The following is a 21,006-nucleotide window of genomic DNA, read 5'->3' as shown; positions in this document are numbered from 1 at the left end:
CATGAATACATTCTTCTTAATTCTTGAGCATTAATTCCGGATAACCTTCTCTGATTATTGGCTCCATGAACACTGAAGACAACTTTTCCTGATTTAACCTTATTTAAAAAGTCCCATGTTTTTGAACATTTCTGCCATTCCTTTCTCAACTTTTTACGTTCCAACTGAAAACACCTCGATTTTATTTCAGGTTTTTTTTAACGCCGCTCACCCTGGTAGTTGTTCATTGAAATTCCTGCAATCTTTCCCCAGAAAATCAGCCATGATCTTATTTTATTTCTTATTTAAAATATGAGTGTATCTCTGGAGGAATTTCTGCTCTCAGAGAGCTGTGGGGCTTTGTAATTCTCTACTTGGGGAGCTGTGGAGGCAGAGTAATTGGATATGTTCAAGGCAGAGATTGACAGATATTCAGGAGTCAAGAGATCTGGGAAAAGTGCAGCAAAGTACTGTTAACTCCAAGACGAGTGCACCATGGTCTTGTTTAATAGCAAATAATTGTTTAATAGCATGAAGTGCCAAATGGCTTCCTCTTGACTCTGTTTCTTATGTTTATATACTCAATATGTTTATATCCTCTTGACTCTGTTTCTTATGTTTACCTTCACTCAATGAAGGCTGCATATGTCGCTTTCATATTAGTGATTATTATTGCACACGTGTGTATCTCTGGAGGAACTGGGTGAAAGCTGGTAAGTACAGATAGTTCTGCTATAACGTGCTTTGATAACATGAACTGGATGTAATGCGATTGATGAATTAGGAATTTCTATTTGCATTCTGTTTGGTTCCTTAGGTTAAGCAGCTCGATGGAGCAGAGCACTTCGTCTCGACTCATGAGGAGGCACAAACGTAGGAGGCGGAGGCATCGCATGCGACAGATGGACAGGGTGAGATTGGGAACAGCACCTGACATTGTGGGAGAGCTAGCACCATTCCAAAATACACAGTGTATTAAAACAACCAAAATCATTCAGCAAGCACATGGATTGGAAACCCTGTGGAAGGGAGATTACCTCCTAACTTACAATGTAAACACAAATGTCTTGCTCAATTAACTCCAACAACAAGGTTCCTAGGCAAAAGATGAATCTGTGAATATTTTGATTTGCAGCAAAATGCCATTTACAACTTAAACAAGTTTCAGTGACATATAGTCTACCATAGTAAAAGTCCATTACAGTTCATATGAATATCACCATAGTTTGCAAATGAGTTGTCAGGGAAATACTCAGGCACTTGGCCAAAAGCAAGATCAAAGAAATAGAGTTTTAAAGGATCATATTGGAGGAAGGAAAACCATGGGGAACCTGAGAGGGTAACAAAGGGAATTAATTAGCTTAGGGTCTTGGCAGCTAAAGAGACAGCAACAAATGGTGGAACAACAGGAACTAGAATGGATGGATGCATTTTCCAGAAATAACAAACTGTCTTGCTTTGTAAGGAAATTGGTATCTGCAAGAAACCAGTTTAAGCCCCTGTGTCAGAGAACAACTTCATCCTTTCGACATCTCCCTCAACCCTACCATGTACCCATGTACTTCTAACCTACATAACCACTTTCTCACTAGAGGCCTCACACCCACCTTTTTCCATCTTATCAATCTCTCGATTCCAATTGTCCACCTATCATCAAAGCTCTCATTCTGAATCCTTAGCTTATTTCTCAACTTCCCCTCCTCCTCTGCTGTTCTCACCATTTCTTGAGTAACATCAATAAAGCAGATGGTCTGTTTCATAATTACTTTGTTTTCTGTTGTAGACAAATTGCTTAAGGATGTTTTAAGATTGTGAAATGAATGATAAAAAATGATGTCTATCTTCTTTTGCTCCATTAGAAATGTTTCAAGCATCAAAAATCAAAAGTAGTTTACTATCTTCAGTTCCGTTAAACAACTGAATAAATGTTTGTTTCATACAGTCCTCATCATTGAGCAGCATCACAGACTCCACCATGTCACTCAATATTGTCACTGTGACACTAAACATGGGTGAGTGTTGTGCCCTTTTTAACTAAGTAAAGGCAAATTTTAAAATTCAGTATTTGTTTATTGTTTAGTAAAAGTAAGGTGATTTGAGGTCGGTGTCAGTGGAAAGTGCATCTGTAAACAGTGCTTAAGGATATAGTAAATATTAATAGCAGAATACAAATTATTGTTTATTATGCATTGAAGTTGGGTGCTTTTGTTTGAGGTTCATCACAGTGTGTTTGCCTGAGTTCCTGGTTGGAGCGCGTTTGCTTCGAGCGTGTTCAGAACTTGTTTGAGGTGGTACATAAAGTAATAAAGTTAGCAGAAAAGTTATTTTTTCAAAATTCTACATGAATGAATTTGAGATGATTTCAGTATAACAAAGTAATCCAAGCAGATATTAAAAATATAAAGGACATGCCTGTTAATGTACAGATCTTAGGGCAGATGGGTGGCACGGTGGCGCAGCAGTAGAGTTGCTGCCTTACAGCGAATGCAGCGCCGGAGACTCAGGTTCGATCCTGACTACGGGCACCGTCTGTACGGAGTTTGTTCGTTCTCCCCGTGACCTGCGTGGGTTTTCTCCGAGATCTTCGGTTTCCTCCCACACTCCAAAGACGTACAGGTTTGTAGGTTAATTGACTGGGTAAATGTAAAAATTGTCCCTAGTGTGTGTAGGATTGTGTTAATGTGCGGGGATCACTGGGTGGCGCGGACTCGGTGGGCCGAAGGACCTGTTTCCGCGCTGTATCTCTAAATCTAAATCTAAATCTAAAAATTTGTTGAATCTTGGAAGGGCATTAGATAAGGTGAACCTCCCTGTACAAAATCCAAGGTTTCCAAGAATAAAGATAACTAAAAAGTTCATAATTTGACAAAAATATGAATTTGATCAAAGAAGATTAAAAACTGGTTCCGCACCAATGAAATCGCGTTATATTTATGAGATAGATTTTGCAACGTATATTTTTGGAGTCATGCTGAAGAAGTGCTTCTCTAGCTGCTGTATGTGTGTTTTATCTGCTGTCACCTCACCAGTTAGCATTATTCACAAGTTGAAGTTTTGTCCTTTTTTCACATCATCAAACTCTTTATCACTGATGTTAAACCTTTATTTCAGAGAAGTACAATTTCCTGGGGATCAGCATCGTGGGTCAGAGTAATGACCGGGGAGATGGCGGAATTTACATTGGGTCGATAATGAAGGGGGGAGCAGTGGCAGCTGATGGCAGAATTGAGCCTGGTGACATGCTTCTGCAGGTTAGTACCCACATCATTTCAAATAATATCTTTGGTCAGAAGTTGTTCCCTGAAACTGAAGTATAGAAGCCCCAGGCCTCCGGTCAGTAACCATGTTAGAAATCACTGTAATGCTTAGTTTTGAGAAATGAAGATTGCAGATGTCATACCAGCCTCACTGTGATTCTGGTCTGTAGAATTTTACAAAGAATAATCACTTTGATGAATGAATGTTGTGTCCTCTCATCAAATGCATGGATCACTCATCCCACAATCAAATCCAGGCGGAGACATAGTGATTGTGGATGGAACTCTAATGGAAACACAGATTTTAAATTAAACATTAATATAACAGAAAGTATGTCAGCATTTCCTTTCCAGTACCTTGGATCTTTGTTTCTTCCCTGTAGGCTTTGAATGACCTGTGTACTACCGTGCTGGTACAACAATAGAGTTACTGGTCGAGTAATCACGAGGCCTAAATTCAAATCCCACCATGGCAACTGAGGAATTTGCATTCACTTAAATAATCTGGATTTTTTTAAAACAGGCATTCGTTATGATGAGCACACAAACTACTGGATTGTCATAAGAGTCCAGCCACCCTTCATGGGAGGAAATCTGCTACACTTACCCTGTATGTCCCCTTTATGACTTCAGACCAACAAATGTGGTCTGTTGACTATTAAAATCCCCTCTCAAATGGCCTCGTAAGCCACTCAAGTGCCTTCATCTGCTTCTTTGAAAATGAGATATAAAATAAAACCAGACAGATCACTTGGCATTTACTTAGACACTGAATTCAGGTATGGTAGTCACTTGGCCAAGTAGATACTGCATAGTACTTTTCATGAGCTATTGGCTGAACTGAAAGAGCTTTGCCATAGACTGTTCAAGAAACTGCCTGATACTAGTGTGCTTACAGAATAACACCTTTTAGAAAACATAACTGACTCCTTCACAATCCCTGCACAGCATTGCAATGGCAGAAAATATCCACCAGAGGGGACTGCACACTGGTTAGATGAGAGGAGAGAAGAGTACTGGAAGTCCTCAATATTGATTAAGATCCCATTACTTCTCAAGGAATTAGGCCACATATGGGCAAGGAAATTACTTTAGATTACCAGCTATCATCTTCTCACAGCGGATAAATCAACGGTACTCCATCTCGGAAAACACTTGGAAGAATCACTGAAAGTAACAAGAACACAATGTAGTGATGAATATGTGGTGACTTCAATGTCCCTTTTCAAGAGTAGCTTCATCTTCACTGTTCAATCTGGATAGTACATCTGTCCATGATAACATTTGTCGAGGTGACCACCATGCTGCCTTTGTAGAAACAATGTCCTGTCTATAAATTATTAATTGTGTTATGTGGCACCACAATCTTACCAAGTGGGACAAACTCACTTCAGATCAGGCCCCTGTCACCCATTCCTTCTCTCCAGAGATGCTACCTCCCGCTGAGTTACTTCAGCTTTTTGTGACTATCTTCGGTTTAAACCAGCATCCGCCGTTCCTTCCTGCACATATCTTGGGGAACTGTGGACCATCAGCAACGGTAGAAATGTACACTACAACAATCTGTAACCTCACGGCAGCATTACTAACGCATCAACGGATCAGGTCCACTTCAATGAAGAATAAGAAGGGAGCAACACCGGGTCTACTTAAAAATGAGTTTTCAACATGCACAGGACTGCTTGTATGCTATCAGCAAAAACAGCCTGCAGTAGACAGAACTAAGCAATCTCAAACCCAATGGAGTAGATCAAAGCCCTGCAGTCTTGCCACATCCAGTAGTGAATGGTGATGGATAATTAATGGGAGGTTCCAAGAAATCTCCATCTTCATTGACAGTGGGTCCCAGTGTGTAAATGCTAAAGACAAGGCTGAAGCATTTATGAACACTGATTCCACCACTGGGGGAAGATGGTTTTTGTTCAGCCAGACTGGATAATTCATCTTGCCTTCCTCCTCAGAGCCCCAGGATCACATAAGCCAGTCAGCAACCAGTCCATAATCAGTGAACCGCTTTCTCTGATATAGTTACTTGGTTATATATTGTTATGTATCATTAATAAAAATATCTGTTTTTATTTTACATGTCATCTGCAGATGATGTGTTATGACAAAAATATCAGAAATCCTTTCATTAGTGTGGTACAAGAATAACTGCATCTAGAAGAGCATTCAGGTTATATTACAGGCAAAGCATTGAAGTGTTCTGGTATATCATAGAGTCATACAGCACAAAAGCTGGCCCTTCACCTCATCATGCCCATTCCACCCATCGAGTGCTTATCTGTACGATTCACAGATCCCAACACGCAACCTGGAGTGTTCTATACCATGCCATTTCAAACGTCACCCATTCCCTCTCTCCTAGATGCTACCTGATCTGCTGAGTTACTCCAGCATTTTGTGATGCCATTTCAAATGCTCATCTAAATACCTTTTACATTCTGTGGGAATATTTACCTCCACCCCCCTCAGGTAGTTTGTCCGGCGCTGAATCACTCTCAGGGTGAAAAATTTCTTCCTCAGACCTCCCATAAATAACTTCTATCCCTTACCTCAAATTTGTGCCCTCTTGTCACGGACACCTCTGCTAAGGGGAAAAGCTTCTTACTATACCCTATCTACACCCCTCACAATTTGTTTATTTCTATTCTGTTAATTCTCAGCCTTGCAGGTGAAAATTATCTAACCCTCTCCAAAACAATCACACTCTTCCTATCGAATGATTATCAGAACTGCACACTATACTCCAACTGTGGCCTAGGTTGTGGTCCTTGGCCTCATCTGTTTTGCTTTTAGCACTTACTGCTCTCACCTCCTTCTGGACAGAGCAAGAATGGAGCTCCTCTGGTCCTCAAGATTTGGTTACCAACACCCAACGCACAATAATGACGATGATACAGCAAATAATTATTCAGTAAAGCTGTGAAGGGTTCGTGGCATGGTGTGATGCATAATCTATTAGTTGCCTTGCAGGTGATCACTGTTCATATCAGTTCTGAGATGAAATAGTATGGGAAGATGACTTCAAAGCAATGATCATATCTTATGATTAGGCTGGTTTATTTTCAGCTCATTTATGTCGACATCTGAAACCTGCCTGCCCCACATTTCTCCTTCTGTCTCTCAGTCCTCTGAACCAGTTCCTGATTCCTTCACTAGTCGAGATTTGGATCCTATCCCTGATCTGAACCTTCATTCTGCTCCGTTCTCCAGGTCAATGACGTCAACTTTGAAAACATGAGCAATGATGATGCTGTGAGGATTCTACGGGAAATAGTCTCAAAACCTGGGTATGTGCGATATTTAACCAACTTATGTCATGGAGACTAAAAAGATATCTGGATGTTCCATGGTTCTTTACACCCATGAAGTGGAGTCATCTTTGTAATGCAGAAAACCCAACAAAATTATTTTGCCTTTTGCAAACTGCTGTTTAAGATAGTAGTACAGGATCTTCATTTAAAACTAAAATGTAGGCACAAGGAACTACGAATGCTGGAATTTTACATAGAACAGAGTGCTGGAGTAATTCAGTGGATAAGCAGCATCTCTGGAGGCCAAGGATTCTTCAGACTGAACCTGAAACTTCACCTATCCATGTCCTCCAGAGATGCTGCCTGCCCTGTTGTGTTATTTCAGCACTTTGTGTTCTCTTCAATGAGCACTACTGCTTTCACATTCCAGGAAATGAACTTTCTTACTACTGCCCCTCCAATTGTGCAACTCTTCCTCAGTACCTAACGCCCCACTCTGACAATGCAGCTTTTCTGCATGCTGATGCCTCTGCTGTGAAGCTCACTCTCAGCATCTATGCACCAACAATTCATCTCTCCCTCAGTAGGGCACTCAACTTTTGTGAAATCAGCACCAATGCACCTGGCTGAAGTGTTAACCCCATAGCTTACTTTCAGGGAAGTATTAATAAATTGGATAAATATTGGCTTGCAAGGTTTAATTTCTGCATAATGCCTCTTCACATAACTTTGGACTGGGGCTGATGATGTAAGCTAATTTTTCCATTCTGTTTGCCTCTCCAGACCCATCAGCTTAACAGTAGCCAAGTGTTGGGATCCCACTCCCAGGAGCTATTTCACCATTCCCAGGAGTAAGTATCGTCAACATTGGGAAGCATTTGTTGACTAAATCATGTTATTAATTGTAGATGTCTTGTCAGGTCCGAAATTTGGTTTTGATTACACTTCTGATGCTTTAACAATGCTAGAATTGTAATGGATTTTATTTCCATTTCATATTTTTGCTGTTTTTAATGTAAAATTATTTCCAATAAAAATTTTACTTATTATTTTATTTTATTTTTTTAATTATACTTTATTATTTAAAACAAAACTAATGAAATCTGGTTTAGGTAATATCCTCCTTTTCTTTGCATCTTTGCCAAACTTGGTTTGTACTTGTGTTTATCAGCCCTTTCCCTCTGTGCCTCCCGACTACAATAAATTGTACACTGGAGACTGGCAAATGTCTTGCCAGAAATAGCCATCTCTCCTTTCTGCAATGAAATGGTGATTGCAGAAATATGCTGCAGGTAAGAAAAGCCAGATTAATCTTAGGAGGAGGCCCCAACTCTCCTCTCCCTCAGCTATTGATGCACCTGCTTTTATGACATTTACATGTCCACCGTAGTTTGATTTTTGTCTATTTATTCTTTTGCTGGAACTGAATGTGGCTCAATCTGTCCTCCATCTGTGTTACAGCAGAACCAGTGAGACCTATTGACCCAGCAGCCTGGATTTCTCATACCACTGCAATGACAGGATCATTCCCCCACTACGGCATGAGCCCTACCACCAGTGCCATTACTTCCACCAGTTCGTCACTAACCAGCTCCATCCCAGACTCGGAAAGTAAGTTGCATTGGTCCTGCTTCTGTATCTTGTCAAGCTACCTTCATCTATGTTCAGCAGTTGCAAGGTAAGATAGGCAGTGGTGTGCGCTTGCTCCGTGCAGTGGGGAAGGTTTTGCAAAGTCCTGTGTTGTTTGGGAAGGGAATATAGTGGGCATGTGTGCACATTGCCACTTGAGGAAGTGTTTGAAGGCCACATTATTATGAGACTGTTGGAACCTCTTGTCCTGTCTCTGAATATGTGTTTTTAAAGATCTGTTTTTAACTCTAAGAGATATGGGGAAATGCTTCCTTGATCTCAAACCTCGGTCTCTTTGAAAACAGGATCAGCACTGCGTTTATGCAGATGGGAACAATCAGAGAGTGGGACAAGAAATCAGGTTTGGTTATTAGAGTGGATTAACTAGCTTGTTTCGCTAAGGGACCTAAAGAAGAAGTCTTTTGCGTGAGGTTACATGGGGAACAGGGTCTGCAAGAGAGCCTCGGGTCTTTTTAGAGGCTTCATGATTGCCAGGAGCTCCAAAAGAACTCCTAGTTCGCAAGGAGTTCTTAACAAAAATGTTTTAAATTAAAATTTTACTTCGACTTCTGGTCACTGCCTTTAGTTTGGCTCCACATGGCCTGTCCTGGATTTTATGTCAAAGTGCGATGGTGTCCGACTGTTTTCCATGTCCCATCAGCTGAGGCAAGAATCAAGATCAGCAGACGAAGTTAAGATAAATCATGATCTCATTGAGAGACAGAACAGAAAGTATGAAAAGCCTCTGTACATATTGACTCCTTGTCATTTGATGGCTATGAACACTCCTTCCTCTGCACACACTTCACAGCTCTTAATGTTCACAAAGCAGTGGGCAAATTGGGCTAGCTTAGATGGGGCATCTTGGTCAGCATGGGCGAGTTGGGGCGAAAGGCCTGTTTCCAAGCTATATGGCTCTATAACTCAAAAAGGCTAGACAAGATCAGATTCTTTGGTGTTTTGCTGATTAAACCTTTTACCCGTTAATTTGTTTAGAGTTTGAAGATTGGCCACTGACGGTTAAAAGTGAGATGCCAGTCATCGTCAAGGCAATGCAGTTGACTGACTCAGGACTGGAGATTCGTAATAGACTGTGGTTGAAGATCACCATTTCAAATGCTGTCATTGGTGAGTGTCATCACCTACAGAGCCATTCTCACTGTTCACAATGTAAGGATCTTGATTGCACTAGTCATTCATACTGAGATCTGTGTTTTTGTCTGTACTGGGCTTTCCACAGTTCTCAGACTTTGCCCATCAAATCAGAATTATATATTCCCTATCCTTTCTCCCAAGAATTATATTTCTTGCTGTTCTATTTGGCATTCAGCACTCCCTCCTCATATTCACCCTCCTAAATGCAATTCATTTTGTATTTGAGGGGCTTGTCATTATGATCATGTGAATTAGAAACAGGAATAGGCCTCTCAGCCCCTCAAGTTAAATAAGAATTTGAGCTATCAGGCAACTGAACCCTCCTATCAACAACTAGAGACAGGACCTAAACTACTATCTACCTCATTAGAGACCCTCAGACTATCTTTAATTGGACTTTACTTTAATTGCACTAAACGTTATTCCCTTTATCATGTATCTGCACACTGTGGATGGCTCAATTGTAATCATATATAGTCTTTCAGCTGACTGGATAGTGCACAACAAAAAGCTTTTCATTGTACCTTGGTACACGTGACAATAAACTAAAGTAACTAATCTGAAACCTTTGTGTGCTGGTCAACATGTAATAATCATTCACCTCCTTGCCTATCTATCTATTTCTGCCTTAAAAAAATCAGAGTTTCTCCTTCAACTGACCTTCAAGGAAGAGAGTTCCAAAGTTGCATGGTTTCAGAAAACAAATTGCTTCATATCATATCATATCATATCATATATATACAGCCGGAAACAGGCCTTTTCGGCCCTCCAAGTCCGTGCCGCCCAGTGATCCCCGTACATTAACACTATCCTACACCCACTAGGGACAATTTTTACATTTACCCAGCCAATTAACCTACATACCTGTACGTCTTTGGAGTGTGGGAGGAAACCGAAGATCTCGGAGAAAACCCACGCAGGTCACGGGGAGAACGTACAAACTCCTTACAGTGCAGCACCCGTAGTCAGGATCGAACCTGAGTCTCCGGCGCTGCATTCGCTGTAAAGCAGCAACTCTACCGCTGCGCTACCGTGCCGCCCTCTGTGTAAAGTGGGCGACCCCTTAATTCTGGACTCTCTCATATGGGGAAGCATCCTCTCCACCTGTGTCAAAACCGGTCAGGATCTCGTGTTTCAGTCAAGCCCCCACGCTCTTCTAAACCTCAGAGGATACAAACTAATCTTTAGCTATTCAAGAGATAAATTTAATTAACCTTCAGTGAATTGTAACTAATGCATTAACATCTTCCCTTAAACAAGGAGAATGATAATGTAAGGTGGACATAAACTGCTGGAGTAACTCAGCGGGACAGGCAGCATCTCTGGAGAGAAGGAATGGGTGCCGTATTCCAGTTGAGACCTTTCTTCAGACCCGAAACCTCACCCATTCCTTCTCTCCAGAGATACTGCCTGTCCCGCTGAGCTACTCCAGCAGTTTGTATCTACCTTCAATTTAAACCAGCATCTGCAGTTCTTTCCTACACAGAATAATAATGTACACAGTACTCTAGATTGGGTCCTATCACAGCCTGTATATCTAAAGTATAATCTTTCCATTTCTGTATTTAATTCCCCAAGCAATAAATAATAACATTCCATTAGTTTTCCTGCTTCCTTATTATACCCCCCGGCCAGCCTTCTGTGCAATGTGCAACAGGATACTCGATTCTCTCTGGATCTCATAGCTCCACGTACTTTAATAGATAATATGCTTTCTTGCTTTCCTGACAAAATGAATTATTTTGCATTTTCACACATTTTATTTCAGGTGTCAGATCTTTGTTTGCTCACTTACCCAATCTATATCTCTTGGTATCTTTCCTATGCAGTGTTTGTTATGAGTTCAGACGCCTGAACAATTAATGCAATGAGAACAAAACCCAGTCAGTTTATTCATTTACCTTAATGAAGGAAACCACCTAACAATCTTTCTCCAGCATTTCTAGTAGGCTAACATCATCACCTGTTAGGATAGTTGCCGAAAGGTAAATATAGTTATGTTCTGCAGGTCTTGGCTCAGGGTGTGCTGACAGCTGGAACTGTTGTTTCTATGAAGGCAGTTTTCCTATCAAGGATTGAGTCATGCTGACATGCTGGGGAGGATGTGGTGTACCCAGCAGTATAGTTGGACTTAGACAATAGGTGCAGGAGTAGGCCATTCAGCCCTTCGAGCCAGCACCACCATTCAATGTGATCATGGCTGATTATCCAAATATTCCTTCATATCAGTCTGAAGAAGGGTCTCGAACCAAAACGTCACCCATTCCTTTTATCCATAGATGCAGCCTGTCCCGCTGAGTTACTCCAGCATTTTGTGTCTGTCATCCTTCATATCCACATCCATATACCTGGGGTGACACAAAGAACTGCAGATACTGGAATCTTGAGCAAAACATAAAGTGCTGGTGCAACTCAGCAAGTCAGGCAGCATCTAAGGAAGGAATGGACAATTTTCAGTCGGAACCCTTCTTCAGACCCTTCTATTCTTCTGTGTTTTTAACTGAGCCTCCACAGCCCTCCAAGCTAGAGAAATCCAAAGTTTCACCAGCCTCCAAGTGATGAAACTTCTCCTCATCTCATTCTTTAATGACCTACTGCTGATTACTATGTTTTACTCTCCACCACCCCAGCACCCCTGTCCTAATTTCCTCACCCATGGAAAACAACTTTCCTGCACTCAGCCTGTCAATCCCTTTCAGAATTGTGTATGGTTTGATAAATTCTTCTCCCATTCTTCTCATGCACATCTCTTGTTTCTGTTCAGGAGCTGATGTAGTCGACTGGCTTTTCTCACGCGTGCAGGGATTTAAAGATCGGCGCGAAGCAAGAAAATATGCAAGCAGTTTGCTGAAGCGTGGCTACCTCAGGCATACAGTCAATAAAATTACCTTCTCTGAGCAGTGTTACTATATCTTTGGGGACCTCAGTGCCAGTAAGTCTAATCTATATCCATAATATTAACCAGGGGAATGGTGTGTTGCAACATTAAGCATTCCTACATTGGGTACAGCCTGAGTTTAAGTAAAGCTGCCGCTGAGATAAAATACTGCACATACTGGAAATCTTGTTTTTTTATTTATTAAATAACACATGCTTGCTCCATTCAGTCAAGCTGAAACATTGTGCACGTTTCAGATTGGTTGCCACATTTACAGACCTGGAAAAAAATGGAGGCGTGACAGATTTAGTAAATTGCCATGTAAAGAAGTGAGGACAAGAAAGAAATTAATGAGAGATCTGTGAAAGGTAGAAAGCAAGAGAGATTAAACAACAAAGGGGAGGATGGTGTAAGGTAACGGATATGGTAACTGGAGCAAGTGCAGAAACAAAGGACACATTGAGACCAGCGTAACTGCAATAGCAAAATCATTATCAGCTCTGATTGAAAAAATAGGTGCAGTCAACCTTGACATTATTGAATTGATGTACTTGAAAGAAAAAAGTCTGGAAAATCAGTTGTGAAGCACTAGTACTAAAGTGAGACATGAAGTTAATCATACATTGTGTTTGTAGCTTATAGACTGCCTGTACATGATGAAACATTGGACCATGCTTGTACACGCAAGTTATTTATACAAGCTGGAAGCTTGCAACTGGTGCTTTGAGTTGTCATACTTTGTACAGTTGACAACTCCCTTGTTAAATTCATTCATATATACATAGTTAAGAATATAAATCATAATCTGGAAATCATAATAGATCAAGCCCTGCACAAAGGCAGACAAGAAAAAGGAGTAGAAATGATCCAGCCCTTCATATCTTTTCCAAGATCATGTCTGATATTCTACCTCAGTGCTATTTTCCAGTACTGTCCCTCTGACCCTGATTCCCTTTATATCAATGTGCCCCCCCCCCCCCCCACCATGGTAGGAAATTTTGAAGTTTCATCAAAGCTTCTTGGAAAATAACTCATCTCATTCTTAATAACCTATCCCCTATTTTGAAATTGTACTCACCCCACCCCCACCAATTAACGCTAAAATCCTCAGTCAGGCAAGATATTTTCCCTACATCTAATCCATCAATTAGAATAATTAAATCCTTAATTATTCTCAACCCGTTGAGAATTTTGCAAGGTTTGACAACATTTCCTCATTCTGTGAACTCCAAAGAAAAGACTCAAATTCTTCGTGTATGGCCTACTTGCCATCTGAGAAAGCAATTGCGTAAATCTTCACTGCATTCCCTCTGGCACTTGCAGAGGGAATGCTTAAGAGGAGTCCTACATGGATACCTATCCTACATGGATAGGACAGGTTTGAAGGGATATGGACCAAATGCAGGCAAGTGGGACTAGTGTAGCTGGGACATGTTGGCCGGTGTGGGCAAGTTGGCCGAAGGGCCTGTTTCCACACTGTATCACTCTATGACTCCAGGAGTCAGCTGCAATGGAATTTACTGCTGCCACAGTGTCAGATGAGAACTTCTATCTGAAGTCTCCCATGGTGCTGATCATTATTGACCAGAAAATGAACTCAACATGGCACATGTTTGCTGGGACTGCAAGAGCACTCCGGCAGCTATATATGTTGCAGAGAGAGACTCAAGTCCTTACTTCTGCAAAGCCATTCCTTTCTCCAAAATGCTTGTGAGGTTTGAAAAATAAATTCTCTTCCTCCAAAGAAACATGAATTCAATTTTTAGGAAATAGATTTTTAATTTCATTTTTGGACTTCTGTGTTGCCGACAGGCCTAGTGTTTATAGTCCATTCTTAATTATCCTTGAGAATAATCCTTAATTATCCTTGAGAGTGGGACGAACTGTCGTATCAAACTATTGCAATGGTATTGTGTAAAAGCACTTTGATCTTTTCTTCCTCTGGCTTCACAATTCGCTCCTATCCTCATTTCACAGCTTTTGTCTTTTCATCTCTGGTCTTAGTCCAACCATCTGCCTATCAATACCCTCACCTGTCCAAAGAGGAACCAGCAGATGGTAGTGTTCTCCTGTCATTCTTAATGATCATGGGTTTGGGAACTGATGCTGGACTGGCTTAGAGAAGTAACTGCAGTGCACAATAAATACTGCTGTGATTATAGCTACAACATTATTGAACAAGCTTTTCTTCATTTAAGCAAAGCAGTCCACTGCATTCTCAATCTCACTAGGATTGCAGAATATCCTAAACTTCTACAATAGGAACTGGTCAACCCTTTCTACTCATCACAGGAAAAGGGATTAATGGTACTTAATGCTGGGGTACTCCAAAAGTCAACAAGGAGGATTTTTAGGTCACACAACATCTTCACTTGGAACTATATTTTCTATTTTAGTGCACTCATTCATTTACAATGTTGGAGTTCCACCATAACAATAATGTTCCCTCACTATCTCCTAGTTTCTGGCAGGCACCTCCGCACCACTTTCAATGGCATTTAGAATGATCAATAAATGCTTACCTCAATGATGCAATCACAAACAGAGAATACCAAACATCTATAGTAATACAGTCACCAAGTTTTACCAAATATCTTAATGTCCATTTTTGAGTAAATCATTAAGGGCAAAATTAAATTAATTAACATGGCAAACAGTTTAGACCAAAGATAGACACAAAATGCTGGAGTAACTCAGCGGGTCAGGCAGCATCTCTGTAGAGAAAGAATAGCCAAACAGTTTTATGCATCCAATCTTAATCAAACTAGTTGATTAATCACTTCTGTGTATTCCTTTGGATGGTGTCTTCCATTTGCTTTTGCCTGTCGTGGCACAGGTATGGAAACTTCAGAGAGAATGAAGTTAGAGAATGACTATTCGAAGGCAAGGGATGTATGGAAATTAATACCAATAGTAATTGTGAATGTAAGATTTGACTTTGAAAAAGGATTCACATTGAGAATTGGAATAAAATCTACTACATGTTGGCAGCTGTGGAGAGAAAAATTAGATGAATGCACCGTTAATGACTTTTCATTTAAACTGGGAAACTAATGTGGAAGTAAGGAAATGGGGATGGTGAAGGAACAAGAACGATTATTTTGGAGGAATGATTAAAGAGGCAACAATGGCTAAAATGAATGGTATTGAGCAGGTGAAGAAACAAAAATTAGATCCAGACGAGGCAATTATTAGCAAAAGCAAATCTTCTGCCAGCATTTCATGGTCATTCAGCTTGGAAACAGGCCACCATCTTTATTTTAGATTCTACCTAATAAAATGGGAGCAGTGGTTATAATTGTTATTCGTTGCAATCGGTGTCACTATTAGAAGATTATTAAGTGACCCATGGCAGGAATTGTAACTAATTTCTCCGCATTCCTTTTCTTTGCTGGTAGATATGGCTGGCTTGAGCTTAAATGAAGGTTCCAGTGGCACATCAGAACATGACATTCTTGCACCTCTCCCACATCCAGCTTGCCCCTGGCAGTTGGCTCAGGGGTTCCCGTATCAGTATCCACCGCCTCAGTCGTATTATCCAGCGACATGTCAAGAGCCTACCCCGAACTATGGAAATGGAAGTGCTGGAAGCCAGCAGAGTGAAGGTAGGGTCCATGGTGGACTGACCACTGCTAAAAATCATTCCACCGAGAATGTTCTGGGTTTGTTAATGTTTGAATTTCTCCCTCCTGTGAGCATCCTCTGGTTATGTTGCTCCATGTGACAGATGTTCATAACTTAAGTAGATTACATAGCTTTCTGATCCATCAGCATTTCCACTTTGCAAACATAATAGAGTGAGAAATCCCAAAGGAATAGTACTGTTTGTCAGAGCTGTTTAACATTGAAGCCCTAAACAAAATCACCAAGGAAGGAGACAGTGGGGGAGATAATAATAATAATAACATTTATATAGCGCTTTTCTAGAAACCCAAAGACGCTTTACATATTAGATCTAACATAAAGATAAATAAATAAACGAACAGAAAAGGATGAATAAGGTGGAGCGACGGTCAATGATTGAAGGCGGTGTTGAACAAGTGAGACTTCAGTGATGTTTTAAATGTGGTGAGTGAGGAGGAGTCTCTGACGATTTGAGGTAGTGAGTTCCAGAGGGTGGGAGCAGCGATGGAGAAAGCCCTGTCCCCCCAGGATCTGAGTTTGGTCCGGATGGGGGGGGACAGGAGGTTAGCAGCAGCAGAGCGGAGGGTGCGGGTGGGAGTGTGTCTGTGGAGGAGGTCAGTCAGGTAGGATGGGGCCAGGTTATGGAGGGCTTTGTAGGTCATGAGGAGGATTTTGTACTGGATTCTCTGGGGGATGGGGAGCCAGTGGAGCCTGTAGAGGACGGGGGTGATATGGTCACGGGTCGGGGAGTGGGTGAGTAGACGGGCAGCGGAGTTCTGGATGTATTGGAGTTTGTTGATGATTTTTGAGGGTGAACCATAGAGGAGGCTGTTATAGTAGTCCAGACGGGAGGTGATGAAGGCGTGGATGAGGGTTTCTGCAGCTGTGGAGGGGAGGGATGGACGGAGACGGGCGATGTTTTTGAGGTGGAAGAAGGCTGTCTTGGTGATGTGTTTAGTGTGTTTGTCGAAGGAGAGGGTTTGATCAAAAACGATGCCAAGATTCCGGATGTGAGGGGAGGTGGATACTGAGAAACCGTCGATGTTGTGGGTGGATTTGATGTGCGTTTTTGGTCCGATGATGACGATTTCGGATTTGTCACAGTTTAGTTTGAGGAAATTGATTTGAAGCCAAGATTTTATTTCAGTGATGCAGTTTGTCAGGATAGAGTGTGTGGCGGTGGAGATTGACTTGGTGGAGATGAGGAGCTGGATATCATCGGCGATGCAGTGGAATTGGAGACCATGACGGCGGATTAATTGACCAAGGGGGAACAGGTACAGGATGAAGAGGGGGGGGCCGAGAACTGAACCTTGGGGGACACCTTGGGGGAGAGGAGCGGAGATGGAGTTATATTGGTGGGAGGGGTTGACGTCTGAGAGACAGGTGATGAGAATGGAGGGATGTGAGTGCAAGATGGGGGCTGAGGAGTGTGACTGTTGGAAAAGATGAAGGAGGGAAGGAGAAATGTTCACTATTTTGGCAATAATAAGGTTGGTTGTAGTAGCCATAATTACTTAACTGCATAATTTCTGATGTGGGCAAGGCTTCAGCAATGAATTTCAATAAAATATTTAGTAACTCTGTTCTTTGTTTCTACAAAGTACCACTGTCTCTTAACTTTTGCACACTTCATTGTGATAGGTTTTACAGAGAGGTGAGTTGTGTTTTCTGTTCTTTATGCAGGAAGCAAAAGCAGTGGATCCATTCGGACTGTTGGTGAGAGAAGAAGCTCAATGGGGAAGGAAAAGGAACAGAAAACAGACTCAAAGAAAGTGGGGGTTGAGAGCGAACCTGACCGCACCACTGGGAACATTGTGCACTGTGAGCGACCAGCAAGCCAACTCAGTCACCACAGCCACTGTTCTCATGGACTTCCAGGGGTTCTGCCAATCTACCAGCCCACAGTCCAAAAAGCAAGTGGGCCTCCTGGAGCTCCCCCTGTCCGGGATCTAGCAGCTGTCCCCCCTGAGCTCATCGGCAGCCGGCAATCCTTCCAAAAGGCCATGGGGAATCCATGTGAGTTCTTCATCGACATCATGTGACAGCACTGACTTCTCACACTAAACAACACTGAATTTTTTGCACACACTGCTGTTTGAGACTCACCCCTAATGTTTCAGGAACCTCAGGCTTCAAATTCTAACCGTGATTCAATTTCTCATCCGTCCTTGTTAATAAGAACTTTAAATTACTGGTTTTGGTAAATATTGGTGCCAAGCACTACATTGTTTTGGTGTGTTCCACGTTTTAGTACCGTCATCAGCTTTTTTGTATATCTTAAAGGGATGTTGAAGTTCTTCTGATCTACTTAGATGTTTAAAGGACTATTTTGGTCCCTCTCTCACATAGGTCCTCACCATCCAGTCATCTGCTTTTGTGACAGGGACTCCATGTTAAAGTGCACCCCGACCTATCGTGTAAAATCCCTTCAGCAAGCACCTTTTTGTTGTAAAGAAATAACGTGGTATGTATGGGTGTGTCTCCTTTTGCAACTCAGTAATGCACAAGGCAACAGCCTTTCAAAAAGTAGTCGAAAGAATTTAAAAATTCATCACTTGACATTTAAACAGCCCTTGCACTCAGCGACCTTCTCTGCTGCAAAGGAGAGGACTTAATGTTTTGTGGACATCCTCAGACAGTCTGGGGGACTTGCAATTTTGACATTGTTATGGCTAAATGACACCGAATCATTCATAGTATCATTGCCATTTAGTCAATTTTTGAAAGGTTTATGCTCTGTCTGGAACAGCTGCTTGTTATAAATGATACCTTTGCTTTTTTTGCCACTCCCAGCAATGAGACAGTCAGTTGTAAGGATATGTTTCTGTTGTGTTTTTTTTCCCCCAAATGTTCACTTCTCCCTTGAAAATGCTGACTTTTCCAGAGGTTCAGACACCTCCTCTCTTAATGGTGTTCACTCATGCTGGATTAGGTCCCTCCTCGTCTCCTGAAATGCTGGCACTGACTGGGATCCACATCTGCCCAATAAGTGACATCCTTCTCTTTCTGCACCCCCCCAGGTAGGCTGAAAGGTAAATTACAAAATCTTGCTAGAGGTTGTCCTGACAATTTATATGCATGAATGTACAAACATACAAATTAAGAGCAGGAAAAAAAAGTTCCGTCCATCTCTCTCTTAAATGAGTGAGCCTTGATTTTTAAGCAGTTTCCCCTAGTTTTGGTTCTCTCACGAAAGGAAACATTCTTTCCACCCCCACTCTGTTAAAATTCCTCAAGTTCTCACATGTTTAAATCAAGTCCCCTCTCACATTTCTAAACTTCTGAGAATACAAACATAGCCTGCTACAAAGAAAATGTTGACTTTACTAAAATTCAAACGTCACTTCTGAATCTTTGTCATAAGAAAACCTGCCCATTCAAGACATAATCTAATAACCTTTGCCAGAAATGCTTCCAACACATTAACATTCTTCCTTTAACAAAGAGACTAATAGTACTCCAGGTGTATTTTCACCAATGCCCTATCTGTTTTGATTTTTTAGAAGGTACTAAGCAACTTGTTTTTTGGATAGGAAAAACAACAAATCAAAATAAAAACCAAACCTAAATGGAAAGTCACCCATAAGGCATTAGCTTACTGCGCACACCGTCAGGTTAGCAACTTTTCACGTCATCTGATGTGTTGAAGCATGAGAAGAATTAAGACATTTAAGAGGAATCTGGTCAGATACTTGAACGAGTAAGGTATAGAGGGATATGGAATTAATGCAGACAAGTGGAATAGGTGATGGTCGGCAGAGACACGGTGGCCAAATATCCTGTTCCTAAGCTGTACATCTGTGATTCTGACTCCAAAGGATAATTTCATGTTTTTGTATGCTATATTCCATTTGCCAAATCTTTGTAGACTCACTTAACCTATTTATATTCCTTCATAGCGTCCTTATAACATCTTCCCAACTTGCTTTCCTGTCTCTATTTTTGTGTGGCCGGGATATTTATTTTTGTGCAACAAATATACCTTTGGTGCCTTCGTCCAAGTCATGTATATAAATTGTAAAAATAAAAAGCCGAGCACCCAGCTCCAGCACTGATCCCTGCAGGCACATCACACGTTACATCTGACACTTAGTTCATGTATCCTGTTAACTAACCAATCATCTAATAACATGGAGTTTTAATCTTCTGCCAAAACTAAGCCTACCTTGCTAACTCTACCATTAACCATGACAATAATTTTGCCACTCTCCCTCTCGCTCCCCCAATACCTTTTCTTAAAATCAAAATGCAGGGGAACATTCTGCACTGGGGAGTGCATCCCTCAGATTAAGAGAATGATGCTGGAATGGGAAACCTGAAAAAGCAGGCATAAACAGCCAGGGGTCTTGTGTGTAACGATAGTTTCCTTCTATTTCAGAGAATGAGGAAATGGTGCAGTACAGGGAGTCAGATTCAATTCCATCAGGTCTAAGTACAGCCTCAGTCAGAGCGTCAGAGTGTGAAGGGCACTGGATTAATCTTACGTTCTGGTTGTAGCCTATTCCTTGGCACAGGTGAGTGTGAATGCTGTCACATTTGCACAAGTAGCAGCATTCCGGAATTCTGAAACATTATTTGAAGAAAATAAACATTTCAAAACTTGTTAAGACTTCAATATTAGCATTTAGTGAAGCAGCTTGAAACATTGCTTCATCCTGTGGGCATCGAGTGAAAGAGCTCGGAGGATTGATAGATCGTGCGAGGTCAGCAGTAAACAAGGCTCAATCGTTGAACATTGGCACAAGTTGGTCCAACACTGTGGATTGTAATAATGATAATGATGCAGATTTATTGAAAAGTTTAAGAATACTAATCATAATTAAGAGAAAATGTAAAAAGAAATGTACAGTAGAAGATAAAATTTTATTAAATTAATTATTGTAACTATTCTGTAGATCAAACTCAATGAAAGAAGTTTGATCCAAACTGCAGATCAGTTGTTGGGAGCTGTAATTGTGTGTACCAATGTTGAGTATTCAGTTCCTGTGTCTCAATAGTTAATATATCGTTGCCTTGGTGTAAAGCTATTTTAAACACTAAAACAAAATCACATTTTTCTTGCCTTATTTTGTTTCTGTTTTCTCTTTTTCACTTGTTGCATTGTTCATTTTATTTTACTAATGCTTTTGGAAAGAATGTGTAGGAAGAAACTGCAGATTCTGGTTTAAACCGAAGATAGAAGCTGGAGCAACTCAGTGGGACAGGCAGCATCACTGGAGAGAAG

The 21,006-nt window shown here is 41.2% G+C and overlaps 1 protein-coding gene across 8 annotated transcripts in view; it reads left to right on the top strand.

Moving 5' to 3' along the window:
* Nucleotides 1-20,837, top strand: part of LOC144608071 (segment polarity protein dishevelled homolog DVL-1-like) — a 100,224-nt gene extending 79,387 nt beyond the window's left edge. For 5 of the 8 annotated variants that reach the window (XM_078425354.1, XM_078425358.1, XM_078425361.1 and 2 more), the window contains 11 exons: nucleotides 797-890; nucleotides 1,922-1,991; nucleotides 3,091-3,230; nucleotides 6,453-6,529; nucleotides 7,277-7,344; nucleotides 7,955-8,104; nucleotides 9,119-9,250; nucleotides 12,042-12,209; nucleotides 15,554-15,760; nucleotides 17,466-17,798; nucleotides 18,132-20,837. In XM_078425354.1, coding sequence (XP_078281480.1) covers nucleotides 797-890; nucleotides 1,922-1,991; nucleotides 3,091-3,230; nucleotides 6,453-6,529; nucleotides 7,277-7,344; nucleotides 7,955-8,104; nucleotides 9,119-9,250; nucleotides 12,042-12,209; nucleotides 15,554-15,760; nucleotides 17,466-17,798; nucleotides 18,132-18,397 — 1,705 coding nt within the window. In that variant the 3' untranslated portion in view covers nucleotides 18,398-20,837. Of the gene's footprint in view, nucleotides 1-796; nucleotides 891-1,921; nucleotides 1,992-3,090; nucleotides 3,231-6,452; nucleotides 6,530-7,276; nucleotides 7,345-7,954; nucleotides 8,105-9,118; nucleotides 9,251-12,041; nucleotides 12,210-15,553; nucleotides 15,761-17,465 lie in introns of all 8 variants that reach the window. The other 3 variants (XM_078425355.1, XM_078425357.1, XM_078425356.1) reach the window with 3 other exon arrangements.
* Nucleotides 20,838-21,006: the final 169 nt, after the last annotated feature.

This window comes from Rhinoraja longicauda, chromosome 30, assembly GCF_053455715.1.
Source record: "Rhinoraja longicauda isolate Sanriku21f chromosome 30, sRhiLon1.1, whole genome shotgun sequence".
NCBI classification, from domain to species: domain Eukaryota; kingdom Metazoa; phylum Chordata; class Chondrichthyes; order Rajiformes; family Arhynchobatidae; genus Rhinoraja; species Rhinoraja longicauda.
This window is presented reverse-complemented; position numbering and strand designations above follow the sequence as displayed.